Raw genomic sequence first — 21,616 nt, forward strand, 5'->3', positions numbered from 1 at the left:
TTGGTACGTGCCAGGGTTCGAACCCGCGATCTCCGGATTTAAAGTCGCATGTACTTACCGCTAGGCCACCATCGCTTTATACGCTATCGAGTTCTGCTTATAAAAACTCTTGGTAACTTACACATAGGTATTCGAGTAAGCTTAACTATTACCGTTATGGTACACTTATCTCGTTTTCAGTTTGTTTGCATTTAATGTTATCAGGTTTCAACGACGACATTTTGACCCACTGAAACAGTTGGCCAAGAATAAGGAAGGGAGCAGGACAGCCGCATTGTTGCCATGAAAATGTTCCAAGTCATTTTATTGTCTTATGTAGTTTTAATAGCTTTTGTGTTGATCGGTTCCGGTGGTGCAAACAGTGAAAGAAGTCAGAGAGTGAAGAGATATCTAAGTTTTGAGAATGTTTCTCACTTCTTCGTGAGTATTTCATTTTTTTATAAGAGTTATACGGCGATGAAAAAATAAAGATTTCAATGCTTTATTGCAAATCATGTGTATACATAATGATCTTAGGCTAAGTATAATATAGTCTCAACATGAACCCTGAGAGGGCATAGCAACATAATTATATATAATTGTTAAAAAACTAACTTAAATAAAACAAAAAATTACATTACATTACAAAGAAATCAAATTATCATCAAATTACATTAGATTACATTATTATTATTATTCATTATCATTAAATTACATTACAAAAGAAGAATTGAAAGATGTCATAAAAAGTACCCATAAATATATGTACAACGTGTTTCCAGTATCACTCAAAACCTCAGACATCCCAACAGATTTTTATTTTTTTAAACTCATCTAGAGTATTCATCTTTTAATCTGATGGTTACTTTTTTTTTAAATTGAATTTTTAGATTTCTGTACACTTATTGCTACTACCATCATAAACCATAAAACTATTTATTTGTGTACGTTACTGCAACGACATAAGGTTTACCAATAGGCAGCTAAGATGTCATTGTAAAACACTTTAAAGCTTTGTCACAGTAAACTTCAAATTGATGGACATGTAATCACAGTAAGCAAATTTAAACCCAATATTCAGAATAACAAGGTTGTAATTAGGTACGAGTTCAATTTGTTATGACTTATGATAAACATTAAGATTAAACTGACAAACAACGTCAAACTCGTAGCGGAAAAAATAATCGCCCAAGTAACCAGCCAGTATTAATACCCCTAAATACTGAAAAAGGTAAACAACCTCTAGCAATGCGATATACACAATGTTGTATTACGAATACAATAGAATAGGCACGTAAAAAATAACTAATCATATTAATTTAAATAAAAATATTACCCCCATCTAGATATAGCTCAATCGATTCTACTCTCGATTCTGAACAAACGGTTTTCAGGTTTTTAGTGTTAAGTGAAACACGGTGTATAATAGTTGCTTAGTAGGTATTAAATTAATAGTGTTTTTAGAAGAGTTCTGTTTCAGGTACACTATATGATACGTCAAAATAAGTATTGTACATAATACATATATCTATCTACAGCTTTATTCAACTTTACCTACTGGTACCTTGAAATCATGTGCATTGTGCGCAAGGCTATCATTCTTTCATTGCACTTCGATTATGTGCGTTGTTATCATATATGTAAGTCCAATTATACCCACCTCTAACTATTCTGGTGTTCCGGGTGTCCATGGGCGGCAATGATTGCTTACCATCAGACCTGTCTGTTCTTTTGCCTCCTATCGCAAAAAATAATAATTTAAGAGTGAATAAAAATAGCTAAAAATTCTATGTTTCCTTCATTTTTGTTTTGACGACCGGTCTGGCGCAGTCGGTAGTGACCCTGCCCGGTAAGGGCATTCATTTGGGTGATGAGCACAGATATTTGTTCCTGAGTCATGGATGTCTTCTATGTATATAAGTATTTATATATTATATATATATCGTTGTCTGAGTACCCATAACACAAGCCTTCTTGAGCTTACCGTGGGCCTCAGTCAATCTTTGTAAGAATGTCCTTATAATATTTATTTATTTATTTTATTCCAGTATCGACTAAACTTCAAAGCCAACATGGTTCCCTGGAACCAAATATACGCGTTAGCGTTAGGGTTCCGCATGAACTGGGACGAACCCCCCGACTCTTTCCACCCCTACCACCACCTGCATCGGAGATCAGTGTACGACAACCTGGAGACACTGCTGGACAGGTTAGTTCTGGCACAAAATACATATACGGCACCACACAGAGGAGAACCTGTTGACTCTGTCTAAAGCTACCACCACCTGCACCGGAGATCAATGTATGATAACCTGGAAACACTGCTGGATAGGTTATTTGTGCTGGGACCAGATAATATACGCATACGCCTTCACACTGGGGTGAACCCCCGACTTGTTCCATCTCTGCCACCTGCACCAGTAACAGTGTATGATAACTTAATAACCTAAAACTCTGTTGGACAGGTTTCATGTCACATACATCATTCATACTGTCATGGCCGATTTCGACTACGGCGACTGTTTACTTGTTTATTAGCCACTAATTAGTGGGAGTGACATTCATGAGCTATCAGGTGGCTGACTTAAACAATCACATCAAAATATTAGACATTCCATATCCAATGCTTCATAAACATGACGTATTTTTCAGGAACGGTCTCAACGGCTACCACTGCATCCGACGAGCGATCTGCGAGACGCAAACGCTGCTGAGACCTACGGGGGTGTACTTCAACATACTGAAAATGGTGTTCCGGTACGTAATATACACATACGCCAACTGACAGCAGGATGTAGATTTAAATGGGTATCTGCCTGATTGTAAAGTTCCTGTATGTATGTATGTGTAGTAGTGGCACTGAAGCTTTAGTAGTTTCATATGCTCTGCCTACCCCTTTATGGGATACAGGCGTGATTGTATGTATGTATGTGTATGTATGTATAGTATATCTATCTAGAGTCAACGTCCAATAGACAGTTCCAACGGCCCGACTCAAAATTGGCCTAGTACTCACTGATAAAAACAACAAGATAAAGTCGAGAGTCACCTTCCGAAAAATATCCACCAAACACTTCTTGTCTTGTCTTGTGGCTTCATTTATTTGTCCCAAAGACCGCAGGTGGAGACAGGTTTTGCTAGTCTACGAAATAGCCTCTTGTTCATGCATCACCGTATTTTACGAGCCGCTCAAATGATTAGATCTTAAGTTTAGCTGCATACTCTTCTTCTTCTCGTGTCGATGGTTTCTTTTTCTTTTTTATATTAAGCGGGACCAGAAGGTAGCAATGCTTATTGCCCTGTCTGTCGCGTCCCGTAGATCTTCCACTGAGCATATGTGTGGATTCGCTGGACAGCACAGCATGTGTGTCATGGTATAAAGAAACAAATGCTTTTCTTGGTCTTTACAGGAAACAGTCGTCAGCAACCGAAAAATGGCACAGCAACGTGACGGAAGAGAGTTGTCAGCAATCAATCTCCAACTGCCCATTTTCTTTGCTCGAAGTTTCAACATACACTGACTTATGATCTAAAATCCGGCACGCGTGGAGTGCAATCCGACTGCAATTTATAATAATACGTCGGCTTACAGCTTAAGTTCCTAAAGATATAGTATGTTAGTGTTGCAGTCGTGTTAGTGTCGTTTTAATCTTTGAAGTAACTTATAACGGAAAAGGATTCGGAAGAATGTAAAAATATGATGGACTTGTTTAAGGTACAATCAATAGTTTCATTTTATTAAAAATACTACAGCCATAAAGTCCTAGCCTTGTGTTCCTCGTTAGATTGTTATTAATTCTACATTATTAAATAATTACATGAAAACACCGTAGCCGTCAAAATACTCCACCTTTCGTCACAAGTCCTCTCTGATCTCGTGATGATTTTCAGCAGCAGCCGAAATCTTAAATTGTCAAAAATTAAACGGTCGGACATGGCTATGATTAAAACAAATCAAAATATAAACATTTTCCGTTATGACCATTCTGATCTGTGTGTCTATAACACCCTTTCCTCATATATTTCGACCTCGTACGCTGTTATGACATATGATTTATTTTTACTCCCTTTTCTGATGCTGACACGAATTATTCTATCTCGGAACAAAAACTACAGCAAACGACGCCTCGTTACGCGAGCATCATTACTCACTCTCGAGTACTAATTAGGAGGCGCTGGATAATAATCCCGAGCTCGGCAACACTATGATAATATACGTAGTGTTCCGTGGTTATACCATGAACAAAGCATTAGATAGATATAATAGTTATCTAGGCCTGTGCAGTCACCGGCAATATCAACGTACATAACCACGATACATCATTCCAATTTTGAAGAAACCCCCGGTACAGTGGACCCATTTTCATCACACATAACATAGCTAAAAATACTCCCAACTAATTCAGCTTTCAAACTAAAAACGAAACCTAAACCCGTTCGAAAGCTACGATGCCACAGACAGACACACACAGAGACAGACAGACAAACACGTCAAACTTATAACACCCCGTCGTTTTTTTGTCGGTTGTTAAAAAAGACACAAAACACAACGACAGCACAATAAGGGTCACTTACGCCATCGAAAATAGAGGGTTAACCCGAGGTTAACCCACCATTTTATATGGAGTTTGACAGTTGACAGCCCACTAAACTTGATTTAAGCGGGTGGTGTAAGTGGCCCCAAGCAACAAACAAACAAAAGAAAAGCGCAGACCCTCTTACGGCTCATTTAGGGCCGGTTGCATCAAACCGTCTGTCACCGTTAAAGCGTTCGTTAAATTTTATTGTATGGGAGGTTCCATAGACGTCTGCTGCGTCACGATGATGTGTCTGTCAAATGTGGTTGATGCAACTGGCCCTTAATCAATAAGATTGCGTCAGATATTTATTTAGTGCAGTTCGCTACACTTGGTGAGAGCTGGTAGCAAATTCTAGGCCGGCGATGTTGCTGACAATTTTATAGTCTAATATGGATGGAATCACATCTATTTAATGTGTTATAATTTAGCTCTAGTGCATTTTAATTTAATTTATTGTATTATAATTTTAATTTTTTATAATATAATTATGATCCTATGTTGATCGCAGAATAAATAAATGAAATGAAATATAAATATCGAGTCGCATTTTGTGTATCAGAAACCGCTCGTTTGTATGAACGTGCACGATGCACGATGCACAGGTGTCTTCAAACTAACGAGCGATTTCTCATAAATAAATTGCGGCTCGATGCTGACAGGTGTGACTTCACCCTATGTCTTTTACAAGAGAGTGAACATCCAAATTCCATAGACAATGACAGCCAGACACCCTAAGCATGAAATACGTCCGGCGCGCCACCCGCGGTAGTAAATCGACGGAATCGCTTGCGATTGCCGCTCCTCAGGGCGCCATTCCTTGCCTCATGTATCTCACGGGGTGTTGAGGATAACTGCTTAATTGTTTTAATGTAGTTAATATATAATCCTATTCGGTATGTAGTAGGTACTTAATGTGTGTTTTGCTTTTAGAATAAATGTCAATAGTACATTCTTACACAGATTTACTGAGCCCCGCGGTAAGCTCAAGAAAGCTTTTTCACCAATGTTTCAGTTTATGAAGTTTATGTTCGTGAAGATGGTGTGAATATTACTACCTAAATAAAATAATACAATGGTTAAAACTGTTTATTTAGAAATAGTCGAAACCCAGTCATACGATACGTTTACATAATTATACTTAAGTTTGGTTGCTTCAGAACTTCAAAAAGTCAAAATAAAGCTTACTTGATCTACCTACCTATAAATGATTAACCTTGAAATCTTTAAACCCCTTTTTGCCAAGAGTGGCATTGAAACTTAGTAGTTCATGTGCTCTGCCTTCCCCGTTTATGGGATACAGGCGTGATTATATGCATGTATGTATGTTGAAATTTTGAAAAGCAACCGTTTCAGAATTTTGAGACATGATAATCTACCAATCATCACATAATGACTTTAAATAACTATGTAAATCATAGGCCATAGAAGATCATATTTATCTATCTTCTTGAACAATTTAACAACAAATGATTTTTTCAACTCGGCAACCCAAACAAAACGCCAATTAAATGAATCAACGAACATTTATGATTCAAAATAAAACCGGGATGCAGTAATTGCATTATGCAGCAACAACTGTTACTATTACGAAGCAGAAAATTGAATTGTCATCATAATTGAATTTCACACTAATTTACAATTCGAGCCACTGATTGTAATATTGATTGATATCAACTGAAATTCGTGTTCAATTTTTGTTCATACAGTAAGGAGGTACAGTAAACGAGGTGAGATGTCGTTAGTGCAACCGCTGTACGGTTTTTGGGACTTTTACACGGAGTAATCATTTGTGCAATCACGCCTTCAGGATGTTCATAACATTTATGAGTTTTAGGAGACCGAAAGAGAAAAATCTTTCATTTCGAACTGTTTGCTACTCGTTTCTCAACTGCGAGATGAACTCCAGGATGCCCTGCACTGAGAGAAATTTGCATTGTGAATTTAACAAGTTCGACTTGTTGCGGTTTATCCGTTTGAATCAGCCAAACGTATGTTTAAAACAATATGTGTCAGGTTGTTTTTATAAAATCGACTTGTTGATTCAAATATATTGCCGATTCAAATGACAAGTAGCTTGTTGTTTGAACCAAAGAGCACGTAGGTGCTATTTTAACCAAAAAACTTGTTGAACGAACATGAAAACTGGTTGTATTTTCTCTCAGTGTGGCCCTAGGGACAGCCGCTGTAGATGTAGGCGCAGCTGAACATCTGCCGCCCCGCCACCGCAGCGTCCACGTACGGCGCCAGGGCTTCCTGCAGCTCTTCGTCTAGTTGCTACTCGTCTCTCAGCTGCGAGATGAACTCCAGGATGCCCTGGCCCTCGGGACAGCCGCTGTAGATGTAGGCGCAGCTGAACATCTGCCGCCCCGCCACCGCAGCGTCCACGTACGGCGCCATGGTCTCCTTCAACTCTTCGTCTATTTCTTCGAAGGGAGATTTACCGTAGTCTGGTCTGGAAAAATAATTTGATGTTTTTGGAAATTTGTGTTGTTTGTTTTGTATTGGACTTGCTATATCTAATAAATGAATATGAATGAATATGAATATCTATTAAAACTCTGGTATCGGACATTGGAACAGACTGTGTGAGAAATGTTATGAAACGTATGAAAGTAAATTATGAGATGATGGGCGATAAAGAGTTAACTATGGAACAAAAAGACATGCTGCACCGTACCCATCTAAATGGGATAAGGGCAAGCGAATGATGCAACAAAAAAGTATTAGGTCTGCGATACACGTGCCTACAGCTTCCACAACTGGCGTGCCAGCTGCGTAGAAAATTGCTGGCAAAGGGACTCGACACGCAAGTTGTGCAAGCTACAGGCATGTGTATCGCAGGCCTTACTTACGTCAATAGTACGTGTAAGAGCTCCCCGACGAAGCCCTCTTCTTCTACAGGGAACTGCGCCGCCTCGCAGATTGCACGCAGCACACATTCTCGTCCGTTCAGACCCTTTCTGAAAAAAATGTAAGAAAAATATGTTATACCTAACAAAGTAAAAGTATCCAGTAAGTAAAAAGGAAAAAGTATCCAGTAAGTAGGCTATGGTAGCCAGTTGAGCTTTTACTGCTCAAGTCTCAGTGTATACTCTTGTTAATGAAGGGGTTGAAATAATACGAAATAGATCACTACTTTAGACTGATATCAATCACAGTGACAGGTTGTTTGGATATCCCATCGCCCACACTACAATTGACCCATATGTCACAGTAGACCTCTACGTCATCCACGAAAGGAAAAGGGGAGGTGAAATCTTAGCCCGTCACCTCTCGGGCCTACCTACTCTCAAATCTTCACGTTTCTACTCATAAAAATATAAGGATGCTTACGAGTCCATCACTTCAGCAACAGATCTGTAGAACAGAACCCTCTCCTCCCTCCTGCCCGCAGCATCAGCATTCCTTTGCTCCCTCGACACGGTATTGATGACGTAGTACCGCGACAGTTGCGTGATGTTCGTGAACTGGACGTACTGGTACTGGAAGTTGAACAGGAAGATCAGGGGGACCTTGTCGTCGTTTTTTATGGGGGTGGTGAAGCCGGTGATGAGCTGGAAAGCAGAATGCGAAATATAAACATGATGGAAGCCGTCAAACTGAGATTATGTATACTGAGTACTTTCTTGATCAGAGCAGTGACTTTTGGTCAGGTGGTTATACAAAACGAATTTTCCGTCGAGACTAACCCCAAGCTACAAAAGATTATACTGAGTTGAAGTGTATCCGTAAGGGCCCCCGCAGATTTAAGATAAGATCTAGATAAACTATGTTGACTGTCCGGATCTCCTGTCAAGCTTGAAGTTCTCAGTCCCCTCACGCCTTTCGTCTCGCGCTAAACGAACGTTTCATATCCCCTACGCTAACACTAACTTTAGGAAGAACTCCTTTATTATAAGAGCCACTAAGTCTTTCAATCAAATTGGTAAGAATCGAGACCTCATCGATCTGTTCTGTGACAGTTTTGCATCAGTACGCACACTACTGACCCATGACTTCTCCCACTGTTAATTCTCAAATAACACATAAATGTTTTTTGTTTTTTTTTTCCTTTTTCTCTTATTCTCTTAAGTATTGTTTGTTTTCAATCATTGCTCAAACTCATTACTGCTGTAGGTACTTTAAATACTGATATTACTGATACATATGTAGTACTAGATCTTCAAATATATTTAAAAATTTTCTGTAACTTTGCACGCATGTACTTTGCCCAGTTTCTATCTGTGGAAACTTGTTATTGGCTCATTGTTTTTATGTTATAAGCCTTATTGTAACTTTAGCTGTAAGTTTTCCTAACAAATAAAATAAAATAAAAATAAATAAATAAGATGGTGGAAAGTAAAATATTGGACACATCAGAACACATCACCTTCACATCAGGTAATTAGTTAGATGGCTTAACAGCCCAAGGTTGTACTTTTTTCATGATGCATGATCGGTACCACAGAAAACCATGTTAAGAATAGCCATCATCTATTTTTGGGGCAGCCTTCCAGGTTCTATTCGGGATCTTAAAATACTTGGATACCCTTTCGTTTGAAACGATATAGAAAGGATAGATATTCGGAAAAGTTGTCTTACCTTATAAGTTGCTCCATAAGGGTAGACCAAAGGCAGTGCATTGATTTGCCTTTTGGCCCTATAGTCAAGCTCTCTTAGGTTTTCTTCTGAACTCGCGTCTCCAAGAGTCCAGTATAAACACAGTAACCAGATAGATACCCTGAAATAGTTATTAAAGTTAGGTGAGCAGGGTTGTAAATTGGCTAAAACTGACAGGAAACAAATTTTCTAGAATACCTATATCCTTAAATTTTTCAAGATGGGTTCAGTCAAGTCTCTTCCAAGAACCGTTCGGTTTTCAACTAATTGTACTTCTGTTTCACTTCTGACTGAGTCATCACTCGTTAACGCCGGAGGTGCATTTCAGCATTTGTCACTTTCCTTAATAAAGTAAGTGATTTTTGTTGGGCTTTCCATTATGTGCACTAATGATAAAGATATGATTGGGGCATTAGAGAATATTTTGACCACTACCCAAAGATATTTAATATCCGGTAAAAGCTGATCAGAAAGTGTTGATTCATAATTAAGTCAGTAATAAGACAGTTACCATGGAGTTATAAATGATTTTCAGTTTTAAATCTCCATTCATAAATAAATAAGTAATCCAAAAGCACAAAATATTCACTGACCTCATGGTTCGGATGAAAGCCATTTACGGCCGACTGACGCGCGTTACATTTTTCCTCTAACGCTGCTCACTGACGCCCGATGCTTCGGCAGCGTCAACGGACGCGCCGGCTAATACGTAATGCAATTGTTAGGGTGTGTTCACATTGGATAATCTTACTACGCAGCTTGTGGACGTAAAGCTGACCAGAAATATACGAGTACGCGCCATGTTTCGGAATTCCATTAGAACTATTTTCTTCATATAGTACTGAACTGTCACCGCAGACATCACTATAACAGCGCCCACTTGACAATAGTCATACATTTCTGGGTGGCTAGCCGAATGGCACAATCGCTCACGAAACGAAGCGCTAGTAGATATCTATCTCTATCGCGCTTGCGTATTGGCGCGACAGAGTCAGCGGCGTATCGCTTTCGTTTGGCGTCGGAGAAATGCCATTCGGCTACGGGGCCTGGACAGGCATTCTCGGAGGAGTAGACCGAGACTTCGGATTTCCACTTACTACTTATGATCAGAAACTTCGGAATGTGGAATGGTGGAATGAATTGTCGCCTGCGGTATTTCCGGACCGATACGACCTTCAAATTTTCAAGAAAAGAGCGTACACCCATCTTAAAGGCCGGCAACGCACCTCCAACACCTCTGGTGTTTCGGGTGTCCATGGGCGGCGGTGATCGCTTACCATCAGGCGACCTGGCTGCTCGTTTGCCTCCTATCCCATAAAAAAAATTCCTGACGTAAACTATTGTAGTGAGTAATTTGGATTTAGCACAAATTATGATACTCTTTCAAATCCTGTAATTGGATTTTTGTTTTTTTTTTCGATTTTTTGCATGTCTAAGTCTAGTACGTCTATTTAGCGTGACATGGGGCTAGCTTGTCTTGACAGCTCCTCAACAAATGTTCCGAGTTCCGTCATTACAATTCTCCTGTCGTTATAATTCTCCTGTCCTTTCAAGAACGTATTGCATGCCTATTAGGAATCCGTAAACCCCGTTCCAAATATCGCGTGTACATTTTCTAGGATTCCTTGGATAAACCATCATATATCAAGGACGTTACCGATCAGTCACACTAATATTTATATTGATAAAAACAGTAAGCAAATCTAAAACTATCAGGGCATCTAATAATAGACGTCCCGTGAGAGCGTGTCCAACTTTATGCTCTGAATAAAAGCTGCTGTGTGGGATGATTCTCAAAAATTAGCATGCATGTACAACAACGAGGGATGTTTTATCATTTATCGCGCGACCATAATTGCCTGCCTGAAGAACTTTTGGACTTGGTGCTACCGTCGAGCCAAAGAAACTAAGTTCATCCCCACTTTCTCGACACGTGGCTTCTCGCTCATTTTTGCCCAGAACGTGCTTGTTGTGGAATGAGCTACCTTCTGGAGTATTTCCCTTTACTTTAAGACATGGGGTTCTTCAAGAAGCGGGTATTAGAAACGCATAAGTAACTGCCCTGATATTGCTTATGCCCATGGCCGGCGATGACTGCTTTCCTGGTCGTTCTTTTGTGAACTCCCTGGAATATACTGAAAAACAGCCCACTGTCCACTGTGACCTCGCCCTTCGGATCGCCATCCAAATATCCAGTCACATGCTCAAGTGGCCACTAATTTGTTTATCCAACAAGGGGCATGTCACGAGACGCAAAGTACACTGCCTTATTACGTGTCGCAGTTGCTATCGGATTTAATGACAAGTAACAAAGTGGTTCCTGTTGACGAAATGGAACTTTGAAACATTAAAGTTTTTATTTCTAGTACTAGAGGATTTCTTTACGTACGTCGTAAGTAGAAATAAAACATCGCACCAGCATGTGTACAATACTGTCATTGTACTACTTTTAATACATTTAAATGAACTTTCTTTAAGCCGTGTTTTAAAGTGGCTAACGAGACAGATCTATTAAGCTTTTTTGTATTCGTAAGAAGTAGATCAAGGGCCGATTGTATCAAACCGTCTGTCACCATTAAAGCGTTCGTTAAATTTTATTGTAAGTATGGGAAGTTCCATAGACGTCTGCTACGTGACGATGATGTGTCTGTCAAATTAATATGGTTGATGCAAATGAAAGCTTTTTTTTGTACATTGTGACAATTAAAACATTAGATAGGCGTTAAGAATATATTAAAATATTTCGAGAACATCAAGGTGCCTCTCTTAGTCACAAATTTTATTCTTAGTGACTCCTATGTCTTAATAACCCAAATCGTCATCGCAATCTCATTGACACGTAATAAGTGCCTCTTGCCCACCGAACGGCACTGACCACACATTCAGTCTATCAGAGCCATCACGATGTCGAGCTATGTGGCGATAATCAGTGTATTATGCGTGGCAACCCTGATGGGAGTGAGCGAGACGGCGATACGAGAGGAAACGGTGCACCGGTATCGGCGGCAGCTGTTGTATCCTAACAGCACCTTGTTTCAAGTAAGTTATATTTTCCGATGCAATTATACTTCCTATCCAAATCCGAGACAACAAATAATGTTTACTTGCAGCAGCACACGGAATCGTGCCGTCCTTGTCACACATTTCAGAGATATAAAATTTAAAAACAAGTTCTCACCATTCGTACCTACCTCCAACATCGCCCAGCGCCCTGCGGCGTTTACCCATTACATGTTTTTGTGTCGTCCGAGTCACACGTAATTTTTTCAAAATAAGTGTTCCTCTAAAAGTGTAAATGTTTTTAAATTTATGAAGTTCGGTAAGTGATTTGACACCTATGTACCTATAGTGCGCTAAATGGTAACTATAGAATTCAAACTATATTTGAACAACGGCCGACCGCCATATAGTACATACCGGCGAGTGTAGTTTCGTTTTTCATACGATCGTCGATCGTAACTACGAGCTAGTAAACTCACATTAAAAGTGTACTATCATTTAAGTAGCTGGCCTGTCGATAATTAGAACTATTTAAGAAGTTAACGAAATACTAAACTTATTTGCGTTCATATTTGCTCATACGAAAGGATTTTTTACGACTACCTTCTTTTTCAAACAAAAGGCTTACGGTATGAATAATTAAGTTACAGTAGGAAAGTAATACGATGGAAAGAGTTACCTACATAATTATATGTGTATGAGTGAAACAAGTATACGTAAATCATAGATTACTTACAGAAATATGTAACTATTAAACTACCTACTGACAATCGATGTGATATCTGACTTCAATGTTTACGAATATGATTTGATATATCGTAGGCGTATAGAACAATATAAATACGTTAACCACAACATGTCTGGTCTATTAAAATATTTTTTCTGGTTGGTGATAAAGCGCCTTTTACAAAAAGTTAAAAAGAAAAACGCATCTTTATGTAAATTGCAACAACATTCAACAACATTACAAATAAACAAATTATACGTCAAACAAGATATAGTTGTAACAATATTTACAATTCCTAGAACCAGTAATTGAACTATATTTTTTCCGTTGATTCATTCAATAATATATTAATAAATATAACGACAGACTGCACATTGCCAGTAACTGATAGGTACATTTAAACAGGACGCGCTTACACGGTCCTACCCTATGGCGCCTTAACTAATACCTACTACCGAATGCATGGCACAAACAGCAACACCAATAACTGACTATCGTTAGACTTTATGCCGTGGTAATAGGAATTACAAATGTGTTAACAGTCTTGACTGTTGTTTGCCGTTGTATAAGGCCTAAGGGTCGTACTTCGATGCCGACGAAAGGATGTATGCGGACATTACGGGATTATAGCTTGGCATCATGGTCACATCCTAATTTTTTCTATCAGTAATTTGTGAACCTCCTTTTAGTACTTTGATGTACTTAGTTGACGTTGTAAAATGTATTAATGATGCCCTGATATTATTAGTAGGTACTTATTTTTAACAGAGAAGTACCAGATGTGAGCAAGTCTCTTTTTGTAAGTAATTGCCTATGATTAGGATGACATGTATTTGTTTCCAGCAATTTGAAATTATAATGATACATACATTAGACATTATAATTATAAGATTTTAAATTGTAAATAAAGATTTAATTTGTGTCATATTGTGAACTATTCCTTAAATAACTCCGATATTATAATAGCGTCGAAGATGATTGGTCGAGTATCGGGTGGAAAAGAAATATAATAAAACCGTGATGACTGAAAATTGAGATTACAATACTAGGTACCTGTACCCCGCTGTAACAGTGTCGTCGCTATTTTCTCTCTCCACAGATTAGGTCGAGAGCTCCGCTAAAGGCGTTGTAGCTACATGTGCCCCACTTTCACAGTTGGCGTGGCTATTTTTTCTCCACAAATTGTGTCGAGGGCTCCGCTAAATGCGTTGTAGCTATATGTGCTTCACTTTAATAGTGGCGTGGCTATTTTTCTCCGCAAAATTGTGTCGAGGGCTCCGCTAAATGCGTTGTAGCTATATGTGCCCAACTTTAATAGTGTCGTGGCTATTTTTTCTCCACAAATTGTGTCGAGGGCTCCGCTTAATGCGTTGTAGCTATATGTGCCCCACTTTAATAGTGACGTGGCTATTTTTTCTCCACAAATTGTGTCGAGGGCTCCGCTAAATGCGTTGTAGCTATGTGCCCCACTTAAATAGTGGCGTGGCTATTTTTTCTCCACAAAATTGTGTCGAGGGCTCCGCTAAATGCGTTGTAGCTATATTTGCCCCACTTTAATAGTGTCGTGGCTATTTTTTCTCCACAAATTGTGTCGAGGGCTCCGCTAAATGCGTTGTAGCTATATGTGCCCCACTTTAATAGTGGCGTGGCTATTTATTCTCCACAAATTGTGTCGAAGGCTCCGCTAAATGCGTTGTAGCTGTTTGTATGTATGTGGCACATATCCCACTTTGACAGTAACTTTGCTATCTTTGTTCCACAAATTGTATCGAGGGCTCCGCTTAAGGCGTCGTAGCTGTTTGTGTCACACTGTAACAGTGATAGGCTATCTATTCTGCACGAATGAAGTCAAAATTTCCGCTCTCTGATTATTGAAACTTTGCGGGCTTCACTTTATTATGAAATAAATAAAATAAATTTCAACAGTGTGACTATTATCTTTGCTTCAAAATTGTTTCGGGAGCTCTTCTTTCGTTCAAACTACATTGAGAATTCCCGTCTCACAGCGCATCGTTCACTGTGTTTTTCAATCGCTTCGCGCTTCGGTGGATTCATTCTTCTGTCGCTACGTTCATCGGTCAGTTCGCTCTTCGCTCGCAACTCGCAACCTTCTTCGATTGCTTCGCTCCTCGCTGTATTGAATCTGTTTATTCTTAAGCCGCTCCGCTCCTTGGTCTCTCACAAATTAAGTTAAAGATAAAAGATACTTACTCCGCTTTAATAGTGTTAATGTCAATGAAATTTATATTATCCAGAGACTTTTTAATTAAATACCTATATGATTTAATAGCGTTATAATATAACTTAAGTAGGTACGTACCTACCTACTTTATGTACAATATACAGAAGGAGTATAAGAACATTTTCGCCTAAAGATTGAACCAATGAATAGTATAAACAAAAATGTAAATTTTATTTTCCTTGAAGTTGCTAATACTCTTGCTCTGACAAGACATGCAGTATGGTTCTATAACGTGTGAGCATCATGCACACACTAAAATAATAAAATAGTCATAGCTACATGATCTATACATACACTATATGATATATACCTACATAAATCACATTATACTGGTTATGTGTCATAATGAATTACTCGCTATTATAGTTAGCTTAAAAATAATGAAAAATAAATAATCAAGACGCAGTAAATCGACTACATATAGATAGACGTTGCCACATACGCATTAACTACCTCCATACTACACTTTAATTAACATACCTCGCTTGAAAAAGAAATATAGTACAATATTTAGCTCTAAACTAGAGGGGAGCTGTGGTGCAGGAAACAGGGTCTGACACGTTGTTGGTGCACATTATCTAAGTAGGCCTACACGGGGCGTAAAATCGCCGATGGAGACTAATACACACAATAAATTTGTGCAAATTATACAGAGTTATGCTGTTATGAACAGCTAGATAAAAAGTAATTAAAGTTTCCAATTAAATTAATGTTTAAAATGAAACACAACTACCTATTTCAATTTCAATTTCAAGTTCATTTCAATTTCAATGATTTATTTGCAGAAAAGGTTAAAGTTTCTTTCTTGTTAATTAGTTTTGTACCGCAGTACATGCACATTGCACACAGTACAGCTTTACTGTAACGTTATTTTATTTTATATGGTTACTCCATCAATTCATTAATAAGGAAACTGTGGAATAACCAGAACTGTTTCCTGAAGGATTTCTAGACAAACACGACAAATTAAAATTTGAATTAAAATAAATAATAAAAAGTAATGATTCGGGTGTTCGGTATTCATGAGTGACAGTGACCTGTCTGCTCATTTGCCTTCTTTATAATTTAACAGTCAGATGTTAAAATTAAATGATTTTGTACAGTTTGTCCTCAAAACACCAGCAATAATGACATAATAATTAATCTACTTCTTACTTTTTATCGAAAACTTTTTTGTTCTGGCACTTATATAAATTCCCTTTATTCAAAAAAAAAAATTAATAGTATACTGGGTACAAAAATCTAATTACAATTATAATAAATTAAGTATGTTATATGGACAAAGTGCTATGATGCCTATGATGTTTCTAAACAATAACTACAAAGTGTTATACTTTTAAATTGCATAGTAATTTAATTTGACTTTTAACTAACCTTGCAATATATGTAGATAGAATATTTTAACTGCTTATGCTTGTATTGCCTATGCACAAGACATAATTTATTGCTATGTTTAAAAACATAAGATAGAAACATAAGAGAAGAAGATTTCTTGTATATGGTAATGGTAAAAACCTTACATCGAAACTGATGAAGCTATTATGACCTTGACTTTGAAACGTAATAATAATGTAAGGAAATTTGATTACAGGACAATGGCATAAAAAACTAATTCAATACACAAAATAATGGTATAAAAATCAATGCAGTTCTAAATAGAACTTAGAAATTATTCAATGTCATCATGACCAGAAAATATCAAAAACAGTCATAAATGTATTCTTTATTTACATGAACATATTTACATAATTATACAAGAAACTAAGACTAGACTTAAAAGCTAGCTAATGTCTAAAAAAAAAGCTATTAAGTTGAAGCTTAATATAAATAAAATATGATAGTCTCAATAGGTTATATAAAATAATAGGAATAACAACAGTTATTTTACCTTTTAATCTAATTCATGATGTCATCATGACGCTAAATCGTCAGGTACTTAATATCATTAAGTAGGTACTTACACGTAACTTAATAGTCTGTCGTATATTGATGTCGATATTTTATTTTATTTTCGCATTCAGTATTTGTATTGACATACAAGGCTCTGAACATCTACAAGTAAACATTATTTGTTGTCTCGGATTTGGATAGGAAGTATAATTAATAATCAAACGAACTTACCTGTGAAGTTTGATTACAATTATACGAGTATCCAAATCCGAGACAACAAAGTCCCGCCCCCCATCCCCGAAAATAACAATAAAATCGTTTCACGACACAAAAAATCTACTCTAAAATAATAATGGGTAAACGCCGCAGGGCGCTGGGCGATGTTGGAGGTAGGTACGAATGGTGAGAACTTGTTTTTAAATTTTATATCTCTGAAATGTGTGACAAGGACGGCACGATTCCGTGTGCTGCTGCAAGTAAACATTATTTGTTGTCTCGGATTTGGATACTCGTATAATTGTAATCAAACTTCACAGGTAAGTTCGTTTGATTATTAATTATCATTTAGAACATAATATAAATATGTAGTTGAAATAGTCAATCATACTCCAACATACATGCAAAGGCATGGTGTTTTATATACAAGACCAACATTACTGCTTACTATCGACATAGTACAAAATGTAAACACTGTCAAAGCAGACTATAGTCCTGCTACTTAAAGAAAGGCTGTTCCAATAGCGAACTTACCTACCTTTGCTAGAACGGAGCAATATCAAAAGTATGAATAATTATAGCGAGTTTTCTGTATCTTGCAGACTTTCTTATTGAAATACTTGTGATTCCTCGCACTGTTGCTGGCCGCAAAGTGCGCCGTTTCACGGTCTGCCACTGACGGCTGCAGACATGTTTAGTTAGACATCGCAAACACTAAGTTTTATTTTCGGTTCAATAATCAATCCATCGTGTAACGGCACATGGGAATTTTGTGGGAGGGGTCTGCTTGACAAGTAATCCCAAGAATTGAAGTAAGCCTAGTGGTTTCTACACGATATTTTCTTTCATAAAAAGCGAAATATAATTTGTACGATCCGCGCGGGGGTTTAGGGGCAACCTTACGCAATCAAAAGTCGCACACTTTTACCGTTAGAGTATCAACACTTCATCGTACCTAGTTATATTATAGTCTTCTATAATAGAACAAAAATGCACTTTGCACAATACTCTTATTGTTGATTGGACTTTGGTGAGAGCAGTATTAAAACGTGCCTTATATGTATACCTACGATATTTTTGTTCTTTCCTAACGTTAACGCGTCAACACAAACTTAATTATGACAACCACCAACTAAGCTACTAATTAGGAGCTATTGGACCCTTTTGTAGCTTCAAATCTTCAAAGCAGTGATTTTAATATATTTCTCTTTTAACATAAAATATTATAATATGTAATAGGTACGTGTCGCTCGCAATATCTGCTTGATAAAAATCAATATTTACTTCATAAAGATAGTCGTGCAAAAAATAGAGTGCAAGCATGATTCCAATCAGATAAATGTCTGTGAACGGCCATTTGATTCCCAGACCGCCACTTTCCCACCCGCGCTCTCTTCACTTCTATTTCAAAATTAAATAAATGACGATTGGACCACTTCGGTCTCACTTGGAATTACACAAATGACAATCGCATCAGCTTGTATTGCTTGCAATTTTATGTATAAATGTAAAAGGTAAAAGTAAATAAGTTTTTTAAATATGTAATAAATTGACAAACCCACCGAACGTAAGTTTTGTCACGAGGGTATTTTATTCGTTATTCGATTCGGAGGTTGCGGGTACTGGCTGATGCTCACTGAGTGAGTTGCTTATTGGCGAAAGAAAATATTATAAGAGTTTTCTCACGAGTACAACTAACATTATTTGTCGGCTAATTCTTCAGGGCTAGTTGCATTATCCACAGTCAACGTCACGCAGCATGCAGAAGTCTATGGTAACTACCATACAAAAAAATGCGAACTCTAAATTCGGTGACAGACGGTTCGGGGCGGAGCAATTATCACAAAACATTGTAATAATAATAATTCAAAACTTTATCGTATATTTCCAGGTGAACATAGGCTTTGGAACCCCAACGCCGATCAAGACCATCAACGTGAACTGGGCCATGCAGGCCAACTTCCAGCTGCCCTGGAATCGCTCGCAGATCCCCGTGGACCTTCTGTGGGCCAACTCCGGCTATGACGGCGAGTCCAGGGGGAAGAGAGAGCTACAATCCTCCTATTATGAGAATGACGCAAAGCTGTACCACTTCTATCAATACGTTGAAGATGCGTTGAATAAGTAAGTATCTCCTGCTTATGATAATAAGACATAGTTTTTATATATCTAACTTAAGACAACTTGATCGTCCTGAGGTGGCAGAAGTCAAAGCGTCTTCAGCTTTCGTACGTTTCATTTCTTCTTCAATCTTTGAGCGATTCATACTTCATAACTAGACCAGCACTGCACCTTTGTCAAAGCAACAACGTAACGCAGTAATGCAATGAAGAGTCGCTAGGTCCTCGTCCACACCAAAATTGAACCCATACCCAATATCCCATACTATCGACACGCTTTCTATTTACTTCGTGTGGTGATGAGTTAAGAATTACACCACTGGACAGCTTTTCTTCATAATCAGTAATCTATCATCTTATTATTCTAGGTATTGTAGAACTTTTTTCTCAATGTCATTCGCAACATATTGGCCAGACGTTCGTAATATAAAAGCCAAAAGCCGTCCATTTGCCGCGCGAATTATCGAATTCAGAATATTCTGACAATTGTTTGCTTGAAAAGCAATTTGCGCATAAATTGCCCTCGTCATTCCTGTTTTCCGAATGTCGCGCTGTAATTTATTACTGTTTACTGGGACAAAGCCTGCTTCATACTAAACGTTATAAATAGAGTTGTTTACATGGGGAAATTTACATATTGAAACTAACACTAATCGTACATAACAATAGCAATCTCAAATAGTGCCTTGTATGCATTTCCTCTCATCAGAAGGTGTTCAAGGGTAGACTAAAATGGTGTCAGTAGTAATGTGCAAGTTGCAAAAAAATCTTAAATTTCTTGAAAAATTCATGAAACTTTCACGAAAAATAAAGGGTATTTAAATTTATGAAATGGAAATTTTCCATCCATACAATTGTCCATACAAAGTATGGAAAGTTTCCGAAGTTTTCCTATATGAAAATTTAAGAATTTTGGTAACTTTCCGTCGGCACATCAGTAGGTGTCAGGATCCCCAAGATCAGCTTAAAATGGATATTTTAGCCACCAAGCATGACAAAGGAGATTTTAAGACCTTTTGAAAACGCAGAAATCAACTGAGTAGCAAATCAAGTAAGTATACCAGTAAGTGTCAATGTTGCAATGGTATTACAGAGCCAAAACAGACAGCAAACATGTTTTCCATACTCTCTAAAGCGCAGTCGCCCTTGGGGCCGTCTTCATGCGATGTTAAGTCACATCATGTCCACTTCTCATACCTATGGTGTAAGCTGGCTCAATTATCGCATAGGATTTTTATCTGCAATTGATGATGCAGGATCACTGAGACTCACATACAGTTTCTTTTGTGGTTTACAAACGCCAACCCCTTCAAGTGCAGGATGTTGTTGATGGTGTGGTGACTAAATTATACAATAAAAATGTACCATTTTCAGTTACGGGCACAACGGAACGGCCTGCGTGCTGAAGACCCTGTGCCAGCTGGGAGCGGAGCCGCTGCACACCGACCACGACGACGACCTGCTGCATGAGATAACCAGCTATGTACTCAAGTGAGTACTTCCTTTCTTCATAATCCACTTCTCACACTTTCACAGATCTTAATCGCATCTAGATTGCAACACTGAAATAGATAATCACAATTTACGAGGATACAGAATTCTATACACAAATAATTCCTTTCGCCGGTGAAGTAGTTTTCTTACATAAGAATGCGATTTTAACCTCAAAAAAGCTTCGTTAATGGTACCAACAGGGGCCTATTGCATAACAATTTACAACTCATATTACAAGCGGTAGGCCCCCTCCAATTCATTTTATAAGAAAGAGAGTTCCACTTGTAATACAAGTTGTAAATTGTTATGCAATAGGCCCCTGGAGTTTAATTTTAATTTTATAATGGACAGGAGCTAAACTCTAAAAGTTTTATTATTTTTCACTTCCTTCCTACCCACACTCGTCAAATTGATAAAACTCGATTGCACACTAACTGGATTTTTCTAAGTAATTTCACTTGTTCACCTTAACAACACCTATTTTCATACATATTTCAGCCCATCAAACGACATAGCAAAGCGTCCGTGCGCCGAGGCAGCCCCTTACGTGCACGCGTTCGAGCACGGGCGGAACCTTCGAGACTGTTCCAGGATGTTCCAGTGCACTACCATTTCACTACTGGACATGTTCACTAAAGTGTTCGATTCTCCATAACAAAGACCTATGGCTAGTTCTACTGAAGCGTCTACAGCGACGTGTCAAAACTAACCCAACAGCCTGGCAATGACCACAAAATTAAAATTAAAAAAAACGCCGACATAGTACCGA

The 21,616-nt window shown here is 38.0% G+C and overlaps 3 protein-coding genes across 4 annotated transcripts; 2 read left to right on the forward strand and 1 right to left on the reverse strand.

The window, feature by feature from the left end:
- The first annotated feature begins 268 nt into the window (after positions 1-268).
- LOC125234284 lies at positions 269-3,659 on the forward strand. Its single transcript, XM_048140509.1, has 4 exons — positions 269-420; positions 2,028-2,188; positions 2,632-2,736; positions 3,390-3,659. Exons 1-4 carry the CDS (start codon positions 283-285, stop codon positions 3,505-3,507), a joined length of 522 nt encoding a protein of 173 aa, XP_047996466.1. The 5' UTR covers positions 269-282; the 3' UTR covers positions 3,508-3,659.
- A 1,972-nt stretch (positions 3,660-5,631) lies between these two features.
- Positions 5,632-9,837, reverse strand: LOC125233925. Of its 2 annotated transcripts, none has more exons than XM_048140096.1 (6): positions 9,752-9,837; positions 9,141-9,279; positions 7,893-8,041; positions 7,412-7,519; positions 6,726-7,011; positions 5,632-6,474 (listed from the first exon to the last, which is right to left on the reverse strand). In XM_048140096.1, exons 1-5 carry the CDS (start codon positions 9,772-9,774, stop codon positions 6,834-6,836), a joined length of 597 nt encoding a protein of 198 aa, XP_047996053.1. In that variant the 5' UTR covers positions 9,775-9,837; the 3' UTR covers positions 5,632-6,474; positions 6,726-6,833. The 2 variants fall into 2 exon arrangements, with proteins under 2 accessions (XP_047996053.1, XP_047996052.1); XM_048140095.1 differs by having other exon boundaries at positions 7,893-8,113.
- A 2,218-nt stretch (positions 9,838-12,055) lies between these two features.
- On the forward strand, positions 12,056-21,609 carry LOC125234085. Its single transcript, XM_048140271.1, has 4 exons — positions 12,056-12,197; positions 19,125-19,357; positions 20,728-20,844; positions 21,346-21,609. The coding sequence occupies exons 1-4, from the start codon at positions 12,063-12,065 to the stop codon at positions 21,500-21,502; spliced, it is 642 nt and encodes a 213-aa protein (XP_047996228.1). The 5' UTR covers positions 12,056-12,062; the 3' UTR covers positions 21,503-21,609.
- Positions 21,610-21,616: the final 7 nt, after the last annotated feature.

This window comes from Leguminivora glycinivorella, chromosome 15 (assembly GCF_023078275.1).
Source record: "Leguminivora glycinivorella isolate SPB_JAAS2020 chromosome 15, LegGlyc_1.1, whole genome shotgun sequence".
NCBI classification, from domain to species: domain Eukaryota; kingdom Metazoa; phylum Arthropoda; class Insecta; order Lepidoptera; family Tortricidae; genus Leguminivora; species Leguminivora glycinivorella.

Excerpts from the sequence above, each read along its gene's own strand:
- LOC125234085 (XM_048140271.1), top strand. The coding sequence starts at position 12,063 with ATGTCGAGCTATGTGGCGATAATCAGTGTATTATGCGTGGCAACCCTG. Across the intron at positions 12,198-19,124 it reads CTAACAGCACCTTGTTTCAA|GTGAACATAGGCTTTGGAAC; the intron begins GTAAGTTATATT and ends GTATATTTCCAG. Across the intron at positions 19,358-20,727 it reads GTTGAAGATGCGTTGAATAA|TTACGGGCACAACGGAACGG; the intron begins GTAAGTATCTCC and ends TACCATTTTCAG.
- LOC125234284 (XM_048140509.1), top strand. The coding sequence starts at position 283 with ATGAAAATGTTCCAAGTCATTTTATTGTCTTATGTAGTTTTAATAGCT. Across the intron at positions 2,189-2,631 it reads CTGGAGACACTGCTGGACAG|GAACGGTCTCAACGGCTACC; the intron begins GTTAGTTCTGGC and ends CGTATTTTTCAG. Across the intron at positions 2,737-3,389 it reads ATACTGAAAATGGTGTTCCG|GAAACAGTCGTCAGCAACCG; the intron begins GTACGTAATATA and ends TGGTCTTTACAG.
- LOC125233925 (XM_048140095.1), bottom strand. The coding sequence starts at position 9,774 with ATGGCTTTCATCCGAACCATGAG. Across the intron at positions 9,280-9,751 it reads GCTTTCATCCGAACCATGAG|GGTATCTATCTGGTTACTGT; the intron begins GTCAGTGAATAT and ends TAACTATTTCAG. Across the intron at positions 8,114-9,140 it reads CTTATGGAGCAACTTATAAG|CTCATCACCGGCTTCACCAC; the intron begins GTAAGACAACTT and ends TCTGCTTTCCAG.